Source organism: Narcine bancroftii, chromosome 11, assembly GCF_036971445.1.
Source record: "Narcine bancroftii isolate sNarBan1 chromosome 11, sNarBan1.hap1, whole genome shotgun sequence".
NCBI classification, from domain to species: Eukaryota; Metazoa; Chordata; class Chondrichthyes; order Torpediniformes; family Narcinidae; genus Narcine; species Narcine bancroftii.
In genome coordinates, this window is record NC_091479.1 from 64275708 (window position 1) to 64298989 (window position 23282).

General features: G+C 43.3%; 1 protein-coding gene across 6 annotated transcripts in view; it reads left to right on the forward strand.

The window, feature by feature from the left end:
* The window catches only part of LOC138745819 (E3 ubiquitin-protein ligase TRIM33-like), a 145965-nt gene that overhangs the window by 109113 nt on the left and 13570 nt on the right, over positions 1-23282 (forward strand). For 4 of the 6 annotated variants that reach the window (XM_069903153.1, XM_069903154.1, XM_069903155.1 and 1 more), the window contains 7 exons: positions 2238-2355; positions 3694-3971; positions 6250-6426; positions 19194-19382; positions 22251-22386; positions 22782-22854; positions 22965-23136. In XM_069903153.1, coding sequence (XP_069759254.1) covers positions 2238-2355; positions 3694-3971; positions 6250-6426; positions 19194-19382; positions 22251-22386; positions 22782-22854; positions 22965-23136 — 1143 coding nt within the window. The remainder of the gene's footprint in view (positions 1-2237; positions 2356-3693; positions 3972-6249; positions 6427-19193; positions 19383-22250; positions 22387-22781; positions 22855-22964; positions 23137-23282) is intronic. The other 2 variants (XM_069903156.1, XM_069903157.1) reach the window with 1 other exon arrangement.

Below are 23282 nucleotides of genomic sequence, written 5' to 3' on the forward strand. Positions count from 1 at the left end.
TCCACCTCCAGGAAGCCTGGGTAGAATTCTCCTTTATAGCCTTGATCTCCGAGTCCAGTTTCTCTTGTGCAAGAAACAAATGTGCTGGAGAAACTCAGCATTCATCGGAAGTAAAGGGAACTGATGTTTCAGACCTGGGCCAAGCTTGAAACGTCAGTTGCCCAAAACCTTTACTTCCTATGGGTGCTTTGTGAAGTGCTGAGTTTCTCCAGCCCATTTACAGATTGCATACTTCAGCTTCTCCAGCTTTTCTCTTTCCCTCTCTGATGCTCAGGCTGAGAGTGGCTTGACACAGTCCAGGTCTTGTCACTTGGGGTCCTGGATGGTTTGTCCACTTCCCAGACAAACCATGTTGGCTGAGAAAGGGTGGGTGGGCAACGGGAGTAGCTGAGTAGTTTCTCGTCTCTCGACATAAATATACATCAGTTGTTACCAAACTTCTCGGGCTGCCGCCTCCTTGGCTCCCAGACCACATTCCTAGTGCACCTGACCTCCCTCTCTCCCATACACACAATGAGCACACACCTCTTTCTTGATATTAGGCCTTCTGCAAATTTAAAACAACAACTAATCTAACACTATAAACAAATGTATGTATTTCACAAATAAAACTGATAGTGAACCAATTTATTAGCAAAATGAAAGGCTAAATTTACATATCACCTGTAACTACATTTTCACACCTACACTCCTTTTTGTTTGCTGTGGTGCAGCCCTATTTTATTCTGCATCGATTATACAGTCACCGAGTGGCCCCCTCCTGAGCAGTCCTCTCCCAGGCAGTCACCGTCCTGGCCAGTCACCATTCCCTGGCTGCCACCTCCTAGGCAGTCACCATCCCGTGCAGTCACCGTCCCAGGCAATCCCTGGTACAGGTAGTCACTGGCCCCAGTTGTCAGCGACCTGAGCAGTCACTGTCCTGGGCGGCTAGTTGCTGTTCTGAGAGTTTGCTGTCTCGAGTGATCCCATCCCAGCCAGTCACCATCCTTGGCCAGTCACTAACCCGGCCAGTCACTGTCCCGGTCAGTCCCCATTCCCGGGCGTCATCATCCCCGGCAGTCACCTCCACCCTGTCCTCACCTGACCAGAGAGCACATGATGAGAGACGCGGGCTGAGTTTGCCGGAAACATTCGGGCCGCCCCTTTTTTCCTCACCGCCACCTTGGATCTTTCCACCGCCCACCTTGGGAATGACCAATGTACACAAACCCAGCTGGACTTCTGACAGCTGTAAGTTATAGTAGTGAGTTTGAACAGTCTCAATGCAGTCTGGAGTTTTCATGTTGGAGCCGCTGTCTTCACTGATAGGGGTGAGTTTGCCATCCCCCTTGAGGCAATCCAGGAAAGAATTTTAAAGATTATTGGCTATTTCACTAAAACCTGAAAAGTATGCTCTCAAACTTGTCTGCGACTAGAGTCTCATGTAGTCCAGATTGAGTGAGACCAGCATGCAGATGTGCTTTTATGTTGGCCCAATAGCTTCTGGTTTCTCTTCACTGAAAGAAGCTTCCAGTTTCAAGATTTAAAGGACATTCATTTCTAATTTACAAATTTTAACGATTGACTTTGAACTTGTGTGCTCTGCGTTATGCAGGTGAACCCCACCACCATACGGGTAGCAGAAGTTTGCTCACAAATCTCGACCCAAAATGTTGGGATTTACTCCTCATAGAAACTCGTGTGAAAAATAGTAAATGCAATTTTTTTTTCAGTTTTGCATTTCTTGACACGAGGAATGGTGTGACCTCGCATCACAAAGAATCACAATCCGTTTCCTGGGAACACAACCACTCCTCATTGATTGCAATTATTTTAAAATGGTGACTCCACTGCCCTACCATGGGGTGCAGAGGCCTGTGATGAGAACCCTTATCACCAATATAATTAAGAGAGGCCACTGATGGGAGAGGGGGTAGAGGTTTGGAGGCCTCCTCTCTATAGATGGAGCCAAGTTATGTTGTTGTGGTGGAGGTGAGCAGTGCCTTGTTTGACTCTGAGGGACTTAACAGTGGGATACCTGAAGCAGGAACACCTCTATCCTTTGGCAACGGCAAAAGGAAGCTTGAAGAAGATAGGTGGGGTTTGTTAACCCAGGGAGCATTTCTGCAGCAGTAACTGTTAGCTGCTTCGGTGGGAAGTGGAGGCCCTGGGTTGAAGCCTGCACATACGTGTTGTGTTGCTGTGCCGAGACATTTTCCCTATCGCACATCAGTGTCCAACCTCTCCTCTGATTGCAGATCACATTTCAGCTGAGGTACATTCTCCGGGCACGATGTGATGCCTCCCCAGTAGCCACCAGCTCTGTCCGATTTCACTGTGATCCAACCTTCTGGGCCAAGAATGTTCTCAACTTGGGTAAGTCAGAACAGGCAGGGGATGATGCACCCTGCGCGGTGGAAGGCGCCCTTACTTAAGTTGGCCAAGTGCAATTTAGCTCTACTTGTCAGTCAATGCCTTCTTTCTTCGTGGTCTGGAGGCCCTGCACATACTGGCCTTTGAGGTCCCCTCTCCTGACACAGATTGTCGTTTCAAGGTTCTCACCTACCCAAGAGCATGTTAAGATTGTAGGAAGGAGGATAAGAAGGCTATTCAGTCCCTGAAACCTACTGTCTCATTCCATAAGATTATTTCTTATCTTTTACATCGTTTTTCTGCTCTTATTCTATCTACTTTGATTCTGTTAATGTGCAAACATTTGTCTTGAGTTTATGAGCATCCCTCTGTAGTCCTTTTGGGTGGAGAATTCCAAAAGGACACCATCCTCTAGCTGTAGCAATCTCTTCTTAACTCTGTTTCAAATGGCACGCCCTTTATTGTGTGGCAGCGGCTCTTCCTCCTAGACAGCCCGTTGGAATGGATCTGGTAAGGGATCGGAATCCTTTATGCCTCCTTAAGGGAGTGTGGAAGATCCCGTGAAGCCATTCATAACGAGCCAGGAAAACCCCAGTGAGATGATCAATCTGGAAGAACATAAGGGCAGGGGTCGGCCACCCGGCCCGTCGAGCCTGCTCCGCTCTGCAATGTGGTCATGGCTGATCTGATGAAAGGCTCATCCCCACCGACCTGCCTTTTCCCCATATCCCATTAATTCCCCGACTATGAAAAAATCTATCCAACCTTGTCAAAGGTTCAAAGGACTGAAGGTCTTTCTCATTTTCAATTGGACTAAGAGAGAGCTTTGTGAAGATGTGGGTGGCTTGTTACCTGATGACCAGCATGAACTCAGAGGGCTGAAGGGTCTGTTTCCATGCTGTATGGCTCCATTGCTTGCTTATGGGATCTTGCTGTGTGTAGATTCTCCACCTATCACCTCCTGCCTTTGTGGCCACACCTTCCTCCCTGCTTGTTTGTTCGGATGCCTGCCAACATTTTTCCATACCTTAAGAAAGGGCTCAAGCCTGAAACGTCGGTTATGTATTTTTACCGTTGCTATATAAAGGACACTGCTTTACCTGTTGAATTTCTCCAGCATTTTGTGTTTTTACTGTACTTCACAATTATCCACCTGGTCAAAAAAGATGTCCAATCGTTTCCCTTGTTGTCAACGAATATGTTGGAATGCCTATCCAGATGTCAGCAGGGGATTTGTTCTGTTCTTCCAAAACTAAGAAATAAGTGGTGTAGGCTTACTCAGTCATTTGTTCTTAAGTAGAAGGTCTACTACTTTATTTTTTGACCTCCCACTCCCAACAGGTTCCCTCGTCTTGGATAAGAGTCCAGTTCCATCAAGCAGTGGTCCTAATGTGGTGACGGGACCGAGCCTGCAGTCCCAGGACAATAATGCGAGTAAAGTCCAAGGGCAGATTAATCTGGCCCAGCTCCGCCTGCAGCACATGCAACAACAAGCCATGTCCCAGAGGATTCAGCAGCGCATGCACCAGATGAGATCCGTCTTACCGGGTGCCCAGCAGCCCAGGGCTCAAGGCCCAGCCCTGGGTCAGCAACAGCCACCTCTGTCTCCTAGCAACCAGGTAAGATCCTGCAACCAAGAATTAGCCTTGCTTCTGAGTTAGCCATTGGCTATAAGTTCTGAAAAAGGGTTTTGAGCCCAAAACACTAACTCTACTTGTCATAAGGTATGGAAACAGGCCCACTTACTTCCTGCTGACCATCCAGCTCCCATTTTCTTCACCAATCTGACACTTTGTTTATTTTCTTTGTTTTATTTTCCCAACATTCCCCTTAACTCTGCCTAGATTCTGCCACTGATCTACATTCAAGGGTCACTTAACTGGCCAACTCAGTACCAGAGCACCCAGTGGAAACTCACATGCCTATAAGGAGAACCTGCAAACTTGGCGCAGTCAGCATCGGACTCCAGGATTAAATCCGGCAGACATCAGCAATATCAACCGTGCTGCCAAATCAGTGCTCAGGTTTAAGGAGCTTGTGCCTAAAAGCTCTGAATCATAAATTCTTGGCTTGAATAATGGATATCGTAGGCTGAAGTTCATTTTTAAATCAGAATTTAAAACTATTAATTTTCCAATATGATTGACCGTATTATTTGAAAATAAAGACAAGAACTAGAGAGACCGTCTCAGGTGGAGATCAATGTCAATTGTTCCGATTTTGGTTAACCCCGCCTCTAGCTGCTTCCAGTGTATTCATCTTCTTTACTGATTCCCATTATTTTCTTTTGACTCTTCCCTTGACCCCACCCCCCCAGTAGTTTCTCCCTCATTCTGTTTCCACCTCTCCCACCGACTGTACAATACACTCTCACCTCTTGAGCCATAAATGAGAAGATGGAGGGACTCGGCATCCATGGGTAGAAATGGTCAGTCATACATTTCATGCAGGGATGTGACCTCTCCAGCTTCTATTTCCCCTCTTTTTTCTTATGTCTGAGATCACTCCTTCCTATATTAATCTGAGTAAAGGGTACCGGCCCAAAATATCGACTGACCGTTTCTTCCCATGGATGTTGAGCCCCTCTGTCTTCTCATTGTTGGCTCAAGGTTCCAGCATCTGCAATTTTTTTCATTTCTCTCCCCTCAGGACTCCCTTTTACTGATTTAGGGGTTTGATCTGTATGCAGATTATCATGTGTAATTGAATACAACACATCTCAGCATGGATGTATGATGCATATTTTAGTGCATAAGGGGTGTTCATGCCCCAGAATGGGAAACGTTTTTTCTCTGCCCAACAATATGTAAGTTAGTCCATTTGGAAGAAAGCATTTGGATTGGTGCATGGATCAGAGTGATATGAAAGCCTATGGTCCAGATGCAGAGGTGAATGGGACTCAGCAGAATAACAGTTTCACATGGACTAGATGGGCTGAAGGGCCTGTTTGGTCAGTCGGTCTGTCTGTCTGTCTGTCTGTCTGTCTCTCTCTCTCTCTCTCTCTCTCTCTCTCTCTCTCTCTCTCTCTCTGCTTGCAAAACCACATGATCTTCTTAGAACAGCAAACTGCAACCAGACAGATTGCACCACCGGACCCAAACTTCTGAGCCCGTTCATCTGTTGCTTTCAAAACAATAATCCATTACTCCACAGCAGGTCCAATTAACACCTCCTTGTGAAGTCTCTTGAACTCGGGCCCTTCTATTTTCATCTCCTTGTGAAAACTTTTAGCAAAGCAGTTTCCATAGTCTTTACAAAGGCCCTGGGCTGGGGTGTCAGGTTTGAGCAAAGCTCTTGGATTTTAAATGAGATCTGTTTGGTGAAGTGTTTGTGTTTGTTTGTGACCTACACTAAATCCCCCACAATCTATCTCCTTCAAAAACATATCTATATACAATATAAAATATGATGTAATTCATCACATCATTCAATGTTGTGTTGTATTTCTCTGCTTTAAGGAGACAAAGCCTCACATTAGAGTCTCTCCAAACTTTCAGCTCACTGATTTATTCAAATATATATATATTTTTTGCTGGTACATGCCCCATCTGCTTAAATGAATGTTATAAGCCTGTTACCTGCAATGGTTGCTGGATTTTGACAGTGTTAAAAATAATTTCAACATGAACCGTAAAAATTAATAAATTACTTTCAAAGGTGGCCAACTTGATAGGTCATCAATTGGTAGAAATGTGGAACTTTCTCTTTCTTTTACCATTGCATTTTGGGGAGAATTCCCTGTGGACCCAGTCACGTGGTCATACAATGCAGGAACAGGCCCTTCTTCCCACCATATCTGTGTCCTGTTTCCTTCTCCCCTCACTCCCATCAATCCCTCTAGGTTCCAAGCCCCAGGCTTGAGGCCACCAAAGTTGATTTGCTTTGCCCTGTGCTCAGTCCCTACAGCCGCCTCGCCTCATCAGTCTGCAGAGCCTGCAGCGGGGTAACCCGAGCATACCGCCCTCTCCAGCGCAACAGAACCGAATGCTGCCCAATAGCACAAACAGGATGACCAGCCCACAGCAGCAGAGCGGGCCACAATACCATATGACGTCCAGTCCACTGATGAGACAGGTAAGCAACAAAGGAACCAGTGGGGTCAGCTTCAGGGGAAAGCCACACAGTCTTCCCTCTCCAAATCTTTCTCTCTGCCTTTCAGCCTCCCTGAAGTCAAATTTATTTGTCCCAACCTGTTTTAAGATCTACTCCTTTGTAGTGACAATTACATTTAATTGTATTCCTGAGACTTTCAAAGTTCAAATCTATTGTTAGAGTAAACATCACATTTAGCCCTGAGTTCCTTTTTCCTGCTGGCCATTCAGAACCTGAAAGGTTCTCTAGAAGAAAGATACGTCGGTAAAAGAAAGAAATGTAGACAAACTGACTGTGCAAATACAGAAATATGAGCCTCTGATTGAGTCTGTTGTTTTGGAGTCTAACGGTTGAGGGGTAGTAACTGTTCCTGAGGGTGAGACACCAAAGTCTGCAGACTCTATGATTGTAGTAAAAACACACCAATGCTGGAGGAACTCAGCCAGTCTCGCAGCGTCCATTAGCTGACATTTCATCCCGAGCCCTTCTTCAAGGTATGAGTAAAAAGAAGGCAGGCACCTGAATTAAAAGGCTGGGAAGAAGGGAAGAAAGGGCAGAGGGAGAAGCACAGACCCACAATCAAAAGGAGCTGATTTGATATGTATAGGAGAACAGGAGAAAATTGATTGGGAGAGGGAGGGGTGTTTTTTGCTTGGAGGAAAGAGAGGCAGCTATAGCAAAAGAGACATAGGGACAAATGGGGAGGGGGTGTGGCTAACCATCCAGATGGAGGGTGCCCAGATGGCATATGAGGCGTTGTTCCTCCAATTTGCAGGCGGTTTCAGTCTGGTAGTGCATGAGACCATTGACAGATATATCGCCAAGTGAATGGGGCAGGGAATTGAAATGGGTGGGCCCTGGGAGATCCACACTATTGTAGCGGACAGTGCTGAAGTGCTCAAAGAAGCAGTCGCCCAGTCTGCGTCTAGTCTCTTCGATGTAGAAGAGACCATACTGGGAACACCAGATGCAGTAGGTGACCCCTGCATATTCACAATTGAAGTGTTGCTTCGCTTGGAAGGACGGTTTGGGATCCTGTGTGGTGGTGAGGGAGGAGGTCTGGATGCAAGTGTAACGCAAGTGCAGTCACAGGGGTAGGTGCCAAGGGGGGTGATTGGCGAGAAGGGAGGAGTGGACAAAGTAGTCACAGAGAGAGCTGAAGGTGGAGAGGGAAGGAGACAGGAAGTTGTGTGTTGTGGTGGGATCACATAGTAGGTGGCGGAAATGGAAGAGGATATATTGTACGTGGAGGCTGGTGGGGTGGGTCAAGGGATATATTGTCCTTGTTGCACATGGGGGCATAGGGTGCCAGGGCAGGCGGGTGAGAATCAAGTTGATAGTGGGAGAGGGGAAGCCACATTGTTTGAAGAAGGTCTTCTCAGATGACCTTAAAAAACGTGGCTTCCTCTCTATCACCATCAGAATCATAATTTATTATTAACAAGTCATGAAATCCGGATTTTGCGGTAGCATCATAATGTAAACATTCATATTATAACCATCTTACAACATCATTATAAAAAACAATAAAAGTGCATGAAAGTGAGGCCGTGTCTGGTTCATTGATTATTCAGGAATCTGATGGCAGCGGGGAAGAAGCTGTCCTTGTGCCGCTGAGTGCTCGTCTTTAGGCTCCTGTACCTTTTCCCCTGATGGTAGCAGAGTGAAGAGGGCATGGCCTGGGTGCTGGGGGTCTTTGAAGATTTAAAAAAAAACTGCCTCTAAGACACAGTCTCATGTAGATATCTTTGATGGAGTGAAGTCTGGGACCCATGATGTCGCAGGCCAAGTTAATAACACTCACTTGGCCTCACCAGGATATGGTCCATTATCTGCACACCTGCCCTGGGCCTCTCTGCCTCCATGAGCAACAAAGACCGGAATCCTCTTGTCTTCATCTGCCATCCCACTAGCCTCCACAATCTGCCACCAGACACATCTTTCCTTCTCCCCTCTCCACATTCGCAGGGTACGCTCTCTCTGTGACTCCCTCTTTAACTCCTTCCTTCCCACTAATCGTCCCCTTGGCACCTACCCCATGACCGCAGGAGGAGCTACACTTGTGGCCGCACCTCCTTTCTCACCACTATTCAGGGCCGCAAAAAGTTCTTCCAAATGATGCAACACTTGTGAATCTGCAGGGGTCATCTCCTGCATCCGGTGCTCCTGTTCCGGTCTCCTCTACATCGGAGAGAATGGGTGCAGTCTGCCGCAGTAACGTGGATCTCCCAGTAGCCACCCATTTCAATTCCCCGTCCCATTCCCTTGCCGACATGTCTGTCCGTGGTCTTATGCACAGCCAGACTGAGACCACACGCACATTAAAGAAACTCAGCCAGTCTTGCAGTGTCCATAGGAGTCTGGGCACCCTCCACCAGGGTGGGATTAACATTGACTCTCTGCTGGGTGCCCCCACCTCATCTTTCCCCTTGTCTCCTTTCTTCTACCTGTTTCCGTTTCCCTCTGCCTCCATTCCCGCAGCTCTGCTTTCACAGAGCCAAAGGTGCCTCTCTCCCCTAATAATTTCTGACCTTTCCTCTCTTCTCTCATCCTATCCATGTCCAATCGACACCTTTTGTCTGTAGGTCTGTGCTCCTGCCCTTGCACATTCCTCCCTTCTCCTAGCCATTTAATTTGGGTGCCTGCCTGCTTTTTGCTCAAACCTTGAAGAGGGGCTCTTGCCCAAAACGTCAGAATATATCTCTAACTCCTATGGATGCTGTGAGACCTGCTGAGTTGTTCCTGCATTTCGGTATTTATATTGGCAACTGATCCTGAACCTGGTAGAAGTCTGGTTGCGCTGATAGCTCTTTCCTGATGACAAAAGTGAGAATAGAGCATATCCTGGGTGGTGTGGATCCTTCATGATTGCTGCTGCTCCCCAATGACAGCTTTCCATGTAGAATCTGTCTCTGAGGGCAATGTTAGAACATCATTCAAGAGGGTGAACCCTCACAAGGCATCAGGCCCTAACGACGTACCTGGCAGGGTACTGAAAATCTGCACCAACCAACTAGCTGGAGTGTTCACAGACATTTTCAACCTCTCATTGCTGCAGACAGAGGTTCCCACCTGCTTCAAAAGGGCATCAATCATCCCGGTGCCCAAGAAGAGTAGGGTGAGCTGCCTCAATGACTACCGTTCTACTGTGATGAAATGCTTTGAGAGGCTGGTCATGGCCCGAATTAACATATACCTGAATTGCCCAGCAAATGCAATATCGCTGGTTCTCCACTCACCTTCAGATCACCTCGAAAACAGCAAATCATACACACGGCTGCTTTTCATAGACTACAGCTCGACCTTCAATATCATTATTCCGTCAGTGCTGGTCAAGAAGCTACAAACACTAGGCCTCTGCACCCACCTTGACCTTCTCTTTTCCAAACTTTATTTAAAAGATAGAAAAAAACATAACATTCAGTATGGAAATAATTAAAAAAAATATTTTACATTAACACCCACCCCACCTTCCCACCTCTTCAGCCAACTCCCTTAAGGGGGACAAAAAAAATAAAAAAAAAAAAAATATATATATGTAAAAAGAAAATATTATAAATGTTAATAACATTTCAAAGTATATCTAAATGCATATATTTCAAATATGGAGACCACTTACTAATAAAAGAAGAATAATTATCATGTAAATTATAAGTAATTTTTTTCCAAAGCAATACATACTTTCAATTCATTGTGCCAACGTGATATATTAATCTCAGTATCATCTTTCCAAGTACTAGCAACACATTTACGCGCTACTGATAACACCAAACATGCAAAAGCAATTTGAATTTTGTCCAATCCTATTCCCCTTAATGAATACAAATTTCCCAACAAAAAAATCGTTGGATCTAACGGTTATATAAAATTATATAATTTTTCCAAAACTACTTTGATTCCTTGCCAAAATGATTGAACTTTAACACAAGTCCAAACGGCATGTAGAAAAGTTCCAATACATGAGCCACATCTAAAACAAGAATCCGAATTACTAAACCCATATTTTTTTAATTTCTCAGGGGTCAAATATAATTGATGTAAAAAATTATAATTAACCATTCCATATCTTACATTAGTCAATTTAATTACATTGTTCTGACACATATTCGCCCAATCATCATCGGGAAAAATAAATACTAAATCACTCTCCCATTTAAGTTTAGATTTCTCCCAATCTGACTTATTCATACTATCTTGTAACAAATTCTTCTTTGGCTTGGCTTCGCGGACGAAGATTTATGGAGGGGGTAAAAAGTCCACGTCAGCTGCAGGCTCGTTTGTGGCTGACAAGTCCGATGCGGGACAGGCAGACATGATTGCAGCGGTTGCAGGGGAAAATTGGTTGGTTGGGGTTGGGTGTTGGGTTTTTCCTCCTTTGCCTTTTGTCAGTGAGGTGGGCTCTGCGGTCTTCTTCAAAGGAGGTTGCTGCCCGCCAAACTGTGAGGCGCCAAGATGCACGGTTTGAGGCGTTATCAGCCCACTGGCGGTGGTCAATGTGGCAGGCACCAAGAGATTTCTTTAGGCAGTCCTTGTACCTTTTCTTTGGTGCACCTCTGTCTCGGTGGCCAGTGGAGAGCTCGCCATATAACATAACTGAAATGTAACCCTTTTTCGATATAAAGGAAATCAAAGATTCAAATCTCGATAAAGTAGGTAAAATCATCTCTCTACCATAATTATCTTTTATCGAACCTCTAAGTTGATAATATACGAACAAATAATTTACAGGTTTATCAAATCTTTCTCTCAATTGATTAAAAGAAAGAAATTGCCCCTCTACAAAACAATCTTGTATTGTCTTTATACCTTTAGAATCCCAAATCTTTAAATGATTATTAAACATTGAAAAAGGAATAAGTTGATTATTATACAATGGAGTTAAAATTGATAATTTATCTTTTGACCCTAACACCCTATTTTTTAAAATCCAAATCTTTAACAAATGTTTCAATATCGGCATATCATATTGCTGTAACAAAATCAAATTCCAATGAAATATAAATTAATTTTCAACCCTAGGAATACACGCCATCTCCACTTTAGCCCAGCTAGGAGGCTGATCTAAATCCATCAATCTACTAACAAACTTCAACTGGGCTGCTTGATAATAGTGTTCAAAATGTGGTAATTGTAGTCCGCCCAATGCATAGTTCCATGTAAGTCTATGCAATGCCACTTGAGCTAATTTACTTTTCCATAAAAACTCTCTCACTGCTTTATTCAAATCTCAAAAAAGCCCTTAGAAAGTAAACAAGGTATTGACTGAAATAGATATTGAATTCGAAGAAAAATATTCATTTTAATACAATTAAACTGACCAATTAAAGTTAATGGAAGATCTTTCAACTTAATCAAATCTGCTTTAATCCGTCTTAATATAGGTACATAATTTAATTGATACGATTAATAATTAGTATCCATAAACACACCTAAATATTTAATTTTATTTGTCCACCTTAATTTTGTGATAGTTTTAAATTCAGAATAATCTCCCACTCCAACTGGTAAAATTTCACTTTTGTTTCAATTAACTTTATATTAAATTTTCCAAATTTCAACAAACATTCTTGCAATTGTTTCAACGACCGTTCTGGTTCCATCAAGTATACCAACACATCGTCCGCAAATAAGTTAATTTTATATTCTTCATTCTTAACCCTCATCCCTCTAATTTTTTCATTTTGTCTAATAGCCTGAGCTAATGGTTCAATAGCCAATGCAAATAAGGCTGGTGACAATGGGCAGCCCTGTCGAGTTGAACGAGTCAATTTAAATGGTGAAGAAATCTGTCCATTTGTCACCACCATAACAATCGGGTTTATATATAAAGCCTTAACCCAGCCAATAAAAAAAAAGGGCCAAATTTAAATTTCTGTAACACTTTGAATAAAAAATCCCACTCAACCCTATCAAACGCTTTTTCTGCATGATTGCTTTCGATATGCGTTGACCAAAGTAATTAATCGAAATATATTATCTGATGCATTTCTATTCTTAATAAAACCTATTTGATCAATATGTACCAATTTGGGTAAATATTTAGCAAGTCTATTAGCTAATACTTTCACTATAATTTTATAATCTACATTTAATAAAGAAATAGGTCTATATGACGACACTTTTAATGGAACTCTATCTTTTTTTGAAATGACAGTTATTAAAGCACTTGAACGTGATTCTGGTAACTTCTGTTCTTCAGTAATTTGATTCAACACTTCTCCAAATACATTAGATAGAAAAATCATCATAAAAATAGTTTATAAAATTCCACAAGGAATCCATCATCTCCTGGGGACTTTCCATTAGCCATTTCCTGAATAGCTTCCTTAATTTCACAATCCATAAATGGAGATTCCAATTCATGAACATCATTCCCATCTAATACCGGTAACTTTAATGTAGATAAGTAACAGGCAATAGAACCATTATCCTGTTTCCCCTCAGAAGTATATAATTTCAAATAAAATGAATAAAACTGGTCATTAATTTCCTGAGGCTTGTAAATAACTTTTGAATTCTTCTTAATATCATTAATAGTCCGAGATGTCTGTTCAGCTTTCAATTGCCAAGCAAGTACCTTATGAGCTCTTTCCCCCAACTCATAATAACGTTGTTTAGATCGATTAATTAAGCCATCAAAGATGATAAGTTTGTAAAGTATTATAATGTAATTTCAACCTCGCTAATGCGACTTTTTAAAAAATCTTGTTACACCTTTCTGAAAATCTTTCTCAAACTCAGCAATCTTATTTTCTAACTCTAATCTTTCAGCCATATATTGTTTCTTAACTTCTTTAGAATAACTAATAATCTCCCCCTTCAAATAAGCTTTTAAAGCATCCCATATTACAAAATGACTATCCACAGAATTAACATTCTTGTCAAAAATAAAGAAATCTGCTCTTTAACAAAAGTAACAAAACTGGTTTTTTCAATAACATTCCATTAAACCTCCATCTAAATGATGGACTTACTGCAAGAAAAAAGTAATAATGAATGATCTGATATAACTACTTTTGTATTCAGCTCGTAATAGTCTACCTTGTAAATGTGCTGATACCAAAAATAAATCAATTCTAGAAAACTAATCATGTCGTGAAGAATAAAAAGAAAAAGCTTTCTCTGTAGGATTAACTTTTCTCCAAATGTCCACCAAATTTAAATCTTTCATTAACGCATTAATTTGTTTTGCCATCTTTGATTTCCTTATACTTTTTGGATTTCTGTCCAATAAAGGGTTCAGAACACAATTAAAATCACCACCATCTAAGACATTTTCATTAGCTTGAGTTAACAGTAAGAAAGCTTCTGAAATAAACCGCTCATCATCTATATTAGGGGCAAAAAGATTCAGCAAAGTCCAAGATTCATCAAAAATTTTACAGTTCACTCTTAATACTTTGCCAACATACCTCTCTGAAGATTCCAATTCAAATGGGAAATTTTATAATTCAAATTCGCTACTCCTCTTGCCTTAGAATTAAAAGAAGAAGAAAAAACATGACCAACCCAATCTCTTTTCAATTTCAAATGTTCTTTTTGTGTTTCTTATAAAAAAAGCAATATCAATTTTCATTTTTTTAATATAAGCCAATATTCTCTTTCTCTTAATTGGATTATTAATCCCAGAACATTAAAAGTTGCAATATTCAATTTAGACATCCTTTTTAGCTACTAATAAATTTGCACACTATAAACTAATGTTCCCCTCTATAATACTTCAAAAAAAATCCCTAAAAAAAAAACCAGAAAAACATTTAAAAAAACCACCCAAAGGTAGTAATACCCTAAAAATTTGGGTGTGTAAACCCACTCGCGGCAGATGGCTGTCAAAGTTTTCAGTGATATCCACCCCCCCCCACCCCCACCGCAGCCAGATACATATTTATTATTTAATTGAACACAATAAAATATAGTCCATATATCCAGCCCAATGATTCCATGCACAACGACTGCTCCGGATCTTCAACATCAAGAAGACTTTGTGTCAACTCTTCTTTCTTTCCATTCTTTCCATACCCATTTCCATTTACCCTCCTCTTAGGAGACAACGGAGGAGAACGCCCATTTCTTTGCAGTTCCGACAAAGAATTAGCAAAAACCCAAGCATCATGATCATTCTCAAAAAATTGAGATTGGAAGTTTCCATAAAAAACCTTCAAAATTGCAGGATAATGAAAAGCAAACTTATAGCCTTTTTGCCACAAAATCTCTTTGGCCATATTAAATTCTCGTTGTCTTCTAATAACCTCTTGGCTCAAATCGGCATAAAAAACACTCTTATTTTGAACCATTAATGGAGACTGATTCTGCCGTGCTTTCTGTACTGCCATACGTAGAATAATTTCTCTATCTTGGTATTTTAAACAACAAACGAAGACTACTCTTGGTTTTTTTTCCTGGAAGTAGTTTTCATCTTAGAGCTATATGAGCCCGATCCAATTCTAAGCCTTCAGGAAAAAACTCTTTACCCAGCACCTCTGGAATCCAATGCTTAAAAAATTTTATAGGATCGGAACCTTCAATATCCTCTGGAAGACCAACTATTTTCACATTATTCTTTAGGCTTTGATTTTCCAAAGAATCAATCTTCTTCAATAAATCTCTTTTTGAATCCCCCAATCTACAAAAGAACCTTCCACTTTTTCCATTTTTTTCTCTTATTACGTTCCACCTGATTTTGACACTCAGAAAAGGCTGTTTCAATTTTCTTAAAATTATCTTGTACAGTATCAACTGATTTTATACATCTATTAATATCACTGTTAACTACAGTCATTTCCTGTTTCATAGTCGACATTTCATCACACAGGGTATTCATTTTTATTTTCATCTCCATAAATCCTTGATTCACCTGGGTTGCTATTTGTTTTGACATATTGTGCATTTGACAAGCAATCCCTTCCAACAGTAAACACTGAAACCATTCTAGATACCACCTCCACTTTTTGAGGTCTTCCTCCTTTAACTACAGGCTCCTCCTCCTGGACAAATTCCAATAAGGTAAGTTACTCTTCTTCCTCAGTCATCGTAGATCCTATAGCTGAACGGCTGCGGGTCTGGACACTCGATGCCAGCACCCTGACCTCTTCGGGATGTTGACGTTCAGGCTCCCCCACAGTCCATACTTTATCCAGCAATTCTCTGACCCTGGATGCTCCACGCAAGCCAGGCAAAGCCAGTGGACCCGCAGGAGCATCCTCCAACGCTACATTGCGCACCCCGGGCCGCCCAGGGATGTTGCAGATCCACAGGTCCCCTTGTCGGCCGTGCTGCCCACGCGGACGGCTTCACGTGAATGTGGGTCAGCAAAGGCCGATCTCACCAAAGTGTTGGCGCCATCTTGCGGAGGCAGGAGGCACTTTAACTGAACAGCTGCGTGTCTGGACACCCAACACCAGCACCCTGACCTCATCAGGACATCGGCATTCAGGCTACCCACAACCCCATACTTTGTCGAGCAATTCTCGGACCCGGGATGGCCCATACAAGCCAGGCAAATCCGCTGGATGTTCAGGAGCGTCCTCTGACGCTACACTGCATGTCCCTGGGCTACTCAGCAGGGTCACTGGTTCACGGGTCCCCTTGTCGGCCGTGCTGCCCGTGCGCACGTCCTCAAATGAACGCAGGTTGGCAACAGCCGAGCTCACCAAAGTGCTGCCGGTGCCATCTCGTGGAGGCAGGATTAGCGCTGAGGTCAAACTCAAAGGGGCTGGAGTCCTCTGAGGCTTGGAGACTCCCAGTGACGATTCAGTGGATTCAGCTATGCAGGTAGGGCTCAATTCTTCCGCACATTTGTATGGTAATTTTTTCTGAAGTTGAGGTTTAAATGTTTTCACATTAGATGCTATCTTAAATCACTGTTATTTAAACAACTGTAAATATTATTTTTATGCTTTTTAAAAAAACGGGTATTTAGTAATCCACCTGGGGAAAGGTGGAATACACGTCTTCCTTCTACACCATCTTGCCATGCCCCACTCCTTGAACTTCTCATTGGAAGACCACAGTCAGTAAGAATTGGAAACAACATCTCCTCCTCACTGTTCATCAACACAGGCGCACCCCAAGGATGCATACTTAGCTCACTGCTCTACTCACTAGACTCATGATTGTGTGGCCAGAAACAATTTCAATGCCATTTACAAGTTTGCCGATGAGAAGTTGTCGGCAGAATCACAAACGGAAATGAGGAAGCGTACAAGAAGGAGGTATATCAGCTTGTTAAATGGACTAACAACAACAAACTTGCGCTCAATGTCAGCAAAACCAAAGAAATGACTCTGGACTTCAGGAGGAAGTCAGGGGAACACGACCCAGTCCTCACCGAGGGCTCAGTATTGGAGAGGGTCAAGAACTTCAAATTCTTGGGTGTCGACATCTCCGAGGATTTGTCCTGGAGTCTCCATGTTGATGCAACCACAAAGAAGGCTGGCCAGTGGCTATACTTTGTGAGGTGTGTGAGGAGATTCGGTATGTCATCAAAAACTCTCGAAAACCTCTTCAGGTATACCGTGGAGAGCATTTTGGTTGGTTCCATCACTGCCTGGTATGGAGGCATCAACTCTCTGGAAAAAATAAACTCCAGATGTTGTCTGCGACATCACAGGCACCAGACCACTCCATTGAGGACATCTACATGAAGCAGTGACTTAAAAGAGCAGCCTCTATCCTCAAAGACCCCCACCCCTCAGGCCAGGCCCTCTTCACTCTGCTACCATCAGGTAAAAGATACAGGAGCCTAAAGATGAGCACTCAGTGGCACAAGGACAGCTTTGACCCCGCTGCCATCAGATTCTGAAATATTAATGAACCAAAGACACTGCCTTATTTTTCATGCGCTATTATTTACAATTTGTTTATAGTAATGTTGTAAGATGGTTATAATGTGAATGTTTGCACTGTGACCCTGCTGTAAAAACACCGACTTTCGTGACTTGAGATGTTCTCGAAGGTTGGGAGAGTTTTGCTTGTGATGCACTGGGACTGTCCACTACCTTTTGCAGGGCTTTCCACTCAGAAGTTTTGGTGGCTGGACCATGAAGGACATTTACAACACTCATTGCAGGCAAAAGATAATAAACATTGTGAAGGACTCCACACACTCCTCACTTAAACGGTTCTCCCTTCTGCCATCTGGTTGGAGGTACTGCTGCACTCGGGTCCTTATGCCCAGATTGGGTACCAGCTTTTCCTCCAAGCCACCAGGCTCCTGAACTCCCAGAACATTTGTGGATAGAGAACTGAGGACTCTTACTGTATACATCTTAATATTTTAATATTCCTAATGTGTTTAATTTCTATTCTAACCTATTTATGGAAATATGCTCCAAAGTCCTGGAGAAACCCTATCTCGTCTTTACTGTGCGAACAGGGTATGAACGATAAATAAAGGTGACTTGACTTTCCACCTCAAATTTGTAGAGAATCACGGTACCAAACCTCCGCAAAATCCTGAGGAAGTAGAGGTGCTGATGTGCTTTCTTCATGATGACATTAGTATGGGTCCAGGAAAGGTCCTTCAAGACAGTGACCCCCCCCCCCCCCCCCACAGGAATTTAAATATGCTCCGACTGTGCTGAGCATTTTTATCAGGACTCGAGGCTGCTGCAGAAGCAGCTTGTTTAAGCTGGGATTTTGTACCTTCATTCTATTTTTAGGAGGAAACGAGTCATTTTCTTTGTTCAGTAGGTAGACTGGCCTCCTCGAGTGAAAGTGCAGCCGAATCTACCTCCCCTTGCTTCCACATCCCACATCTGTGAGTCAAAGTACTGTTTGCGTTATGAGCAAGAACAATGTGTACGTTTTAAAACGAGAAACAGGTCTGGAGTAGACTGAGATTAGAAAGTAGATGGAAGAGGGAAAGGACAAAAGATGGAACTTCTCGGGCTATCGATAATGGAAAGGCATGCTTCTGAGATTAGAAACAACCCCTAACTCTGGACATCAGAGTCATCAATAAGGTGCTTTCTCAAACATTGTTTTCATATCATTACCTAAGGTCCTCTCGGAAGCCATAGTACAAATCTGGAGCTACCTGATCTGACTCCTGGTGAGGCTGCTTCAAACCAGATTAGGTTTAGTATTTTGAAAACATGGATCTTAGTTAGATTTTTGAAAATATCTCGGCTTTATTTGGAAGTGCAGAGAATATCGATGCAGTGACTACATTAGGGAGAAGGTGCATGGTAGTGTCATCGGCTGTCACTTGAGGCCTAAATCAACCGGTGTTAAGTGGGCCATTGACTGGACCTCGTTTTGTAGCTATCATGCCTCCTGCAGAACCTATCACAGTGTTTTGTTTTTGCTAAGATTATAATAAAATGTGAATGTCTCAAAGCTCTTCATAATGGTGGACTGCTCTGGGTGTGTATTGACTATAACTACCTGGTGACTCATGTTAACTGGAACTGTGACCACAGGAAAGAGCCCACCAATCCAACTCATGGTGGCTCGCAGTTGACTGGTGGCCGAATGTTCTGAGTGAAATCAGGAAGACCACCCCCCCCCCCCCCCCCCCCCCCCGAGTTTTGCTTCCCACTGTGGTGTTGCTCGGGCAGGCGTGCGCATCGAATTCTCTGAAGCAGAAGCTCGTCCTGTTATGCAATAAGTTCAGTGTGAGAAGCTAGAGCCGAGGGCAGGATTCACTCCAACACCGAGCACAGTAGAAGTATGTCAGTCTGTGAATTGTTTCTTGGGACCAGCTCCGTGCTTTTTACTGTTGTCCCCTTTTGCACCGTTTTCCTCAGCACTGCAACCTTGGAAACTCAAGACCCCTCCCAGTAGCCAGCACTTCAAGTCCCTCTAACTCTTCCACGGCCTTTGTGACTTCAAGTGGTGGATTTGCCTCCAGTAACTCGATTCTGATGGTCGAGCTGCTCCCATCAATTACCAGCCCTGAACATCTATCCCATCTTCCTAATATTCCACAAATACAGGTAAAATCAAACACAGGCAAAGGGTGTGCCAAGCCGTCACCAAGGTGTACGTTAGAAGATTTGTGTTTGTGTGGAGGGATGGTGTGGGAGTTGAAAGAATTGCAAAGCTTTATAGTTTGTTGTGTTGTTGAGTGCTCAGGGCGACCCCCCCGCACCCCCCCCCCCCCACCATCCTGCAATCCTGCAGAACATGATTCCTGCTGTGCGGTCGATGTGCAGAGTGGACACATTTTGTGGAGCAACTGTCTGAAGCACGTCCCTGCTACCTGTGTCACCCTGGGCGACCATTGTGGACATTAACCTGAAATCCTGTCTCCCTGTCCTGATGGTTCAGGTGGATGTGAAGGATTCCCGATGAAGTGTCTTTGATTTGCAAAGTTAGCTCAATTTTTCTTTCAACAGATGCTACCTGTCCTCCTGATTATTTCCAGTGTTTTCCCATTTCGTTTGTTATGTTCCATTTGTGCACCCAATATGATGAGGAAAGTTGATTGTTCTACTCTTACCACCTTCTGGCTTTTGTCTCTACCTCCATTTTCCTATCTTCTCCCTCCCCCCATCCCAACTGGATCCATCTGACCCTCCCCCCTTTATTTATTCCACGATCTCATGCTACCTTACTCGCCTCCATATTTTAGCCTCTGCCTCAAGTCAAGTTTATTGCCATCAACGTGACGAAACCGTGTTCTCCGGTCCTCGGTGCAAAACACACAGATGCACAACCAGACATACAGACAAGCCATACATATGCACTTCCCCCTTCCCTTCCCCACCTGGTTCCACCCGCCCATCATCCCCCACACCTCACTTGGTTCCACTCCTGTCTCGCCCCTCCCTCTCTGCTCGCTTCCCTCTACATTTTTTTTCGAGATCAGTGTCCCAACCTGAAATGTGGACCATCCCCTCTGCCTCCACAGATGCTGCCTGACATTCTGAGTTCCTCCAGCAGCGTTTTCTGTTTGCTCCAGATTACTGTATCTGCAGTCTTATGTTTCCAAGTCATTCTACTGGTTTCCTGAACAATGCTCATCTCTCACCAATTAATCAGATGGGTCATTGCAAAGTACAAATGGCAGTTTTTATTGACCTGTATAATATAATAGCAATAAAAACTACTCAGTCTTCACTGTGAGGACGCCCCCCCTCCCCAACCCCAGCAGAGAAAGAATTTCTTATTGCAACCAACTGAAAGATCCAGCTCAGTTTTGACAGGACCATCAGTGGAAAATAAGGATTGGTTAGCTTGTGGGATTGAGATGACGTTGAGGAGAGTCCTGATTGTCAGTTGCCTTGCACTATATCTATTTATTTGCCGCCGATTCTGGCCATTTAAACCTGTTCCACCCAATTTTTAAATTAACCTCCTTACAGACAGCGCCAGATTCGAACCCAGGTCACTGACGCTGTGATAGCGTTGCACTAACCGCTGCTCTAACCTTGCCACCTGTGAAGTTGTGGGCGCTTGAGTGGTGACCTGCATTTGTGCAGACTCTTTTAAAGCTCAATATACCCCTTCTTCTGCCCCCCCCCCCCCACAAAATACTCCACAAGGTTGATGTGATTTGGCATCAAGCTATGAAAAGCTAATAAGGTTCGGGAAGGGAGGTAGAGAACGTCTTAAGACAGGTAGTTTGGGGAGCAAACTCTGGCTTGATGACAATCACTGTGTATCGTTAATCATTGAACATCATAAGGAATCATGAAAGGGCACCTGTCCACCTATTTTTCACCTGTACAGAGTGTGAAGACATGTTTGTGTCACTCAGCCAGTGTAAATGATGGCCCTTCTGATTGAAACCCAGTAGTGTGGCATGGGTTCTGTGGAAGGAAATGAAGGGCAATCATGGTAACAGTGGAGTTGGGAAGGGAGAATACAATGATCTTAAAAATATAAAATATCCCACCGCCCCATTCTTCCATTTCCTGAGACAATCTGGTTCAGTTCATCATTTACAGAATCTATTGCAGTCATTCCCATGAATTGGTTCCTGCACCATAGTATCTCGAGAATATAGCCATTGCTGTTGTGGATATTGGATGAAGAGATTCCCTGTCGATGAAAACTACTTTTCACCAGCATGTAATTCTGTCATTTATTGTGGAGTTCAGGTGATGCTTTGGAGGATGTCATAGAGTTGTACAGCATAGAACAAGCCCGTTGGCCCCATGTTCATCTGGACTAATTCCACATTCCTGCATTAATTCCATATCTGTTCATGCTTTGTTTATTCAAGTACCTGTCCAGATGCCTCAGAAATATTGCCCAGATCCTGCCTCCACCTCCTCATTGAATTTAATTGTTTATTTTGCAGTGTATGCCATTTCAGACCGCAGTTTGTATCAAATACTGGGCAGAAGCTGGGAGTCCATTTGTGTCGTTTCACTTGCTGTCTCCCGATTTGTAAAATAAGGACTCAAGGAGGATACCCACCAAGTGAAAGTGATTCAGGTTCTAATACACAAAGGTTCTTTTATTTAGAACCGGGCATGGCACTGAAATGTCATGAGTTAAACCAAATATATACTGGCTGCCTCAAGCATTCCAAAGTTGCCCTTGTTCCATCTGGTAAATATAATGAGAAATGGAAATATTTTACATCTTTCATTGCTTCATGACCTAAACATTTTGCTGCTAATTAATTGCTTCAGGAATCCAATTGTAATGCAGAAAAGGTGACAATTTGCCCACAAGCAGCTCCAACAAACACTCAATGTATCTGGGTAATGAATGCGGATAAATCTTTGTAATTTGTTCCCACTTATTTTGCTCAACACTGTGAAAAGTTGACTTGTCCACTGGTGACTGCAGTGAATATTCCTAAAACGTGGTAACAGGTGCTTGAATTTCTTTTTCCCTTTACACTGCAGCTGGATGACACAGGGACAGTACTGCTGGAAAACTTACTGGCCAGAGAAAAGAATGGCAACTGTATGCCAGCTAGACTTTCGGCAACCAGCACGAACCCTTCTCCTGCCCCTTCTGTGCCCTCGCCTGGACATACAGGTAAGTTTCCACCAGCAATTTGAAAAACAGGATATCAACCGAAATGTGTTTGATGACAAACTGTGAAACCTACTACTAAAACTGGGGAGAACTGTGGAAATGAGAGCATTTTATTCCTCTTTAGATATTTATTTTGCATGACCCTTGTATTTGTTTATTTCCATATAAAATATTTCTGCTTTTGAGGTGGGATACCAAGCCCATCTCATGGCGGACGGTCCTTATACCACACATTTCCTGTTTGTTGAATTTTAATTGGTTTTGGAATGCTAGGTACTCCCTGCCCCCTCTACGATCTCCACCAGGCTTTTGTCTTTGACCTGGACAGACCTGAAAAGGGCATCCGGTGGTCTTGTGCTTGTCAGTAGCCTCATATGCGTTCTTTCTCTTCCTAGGGTCAGTGACAGTGGCCGGTGTATACGGATCTGGGCACGCTTCCAGCAGCTCCAACATTGGTAGCAGAGTGAGGTGAGAGGCTGTTAACTCTTCCACTCCCTGGTTATTGCTCCCCCCAACTTTCTTCACCTGAAAGACCTCTCTTTTCTCTTCCCCTCTACCTTTCTCTCCCGCTCTTGCAGTTGCACCTCATCCAGCAAGCTGTCGAAGCCAGAGCCTCAGCAAATGGCACCGACCATTCGCCTTGAATCGATTAAAATCAAGCAAGAGCCTGTTTCCGAGGACAACCTGTGCGATTTCCCCATTATTGTAGTGAAGCAAGAACCTGGAGTCGAGTTCACCGATCCCGGCCTGGTCAGTTCACCTCCTTAAAATTTCACTCAGCTCTGTCAAGTTTTCAAAGTTGTGTACATTGTTTTTTCAAACTATTTTACAAAATGTGCCTGAGCGTTGTGGAATCTGAGGAGCTGTCAGTCATGTTGCCATGGCAAGACCCCGGT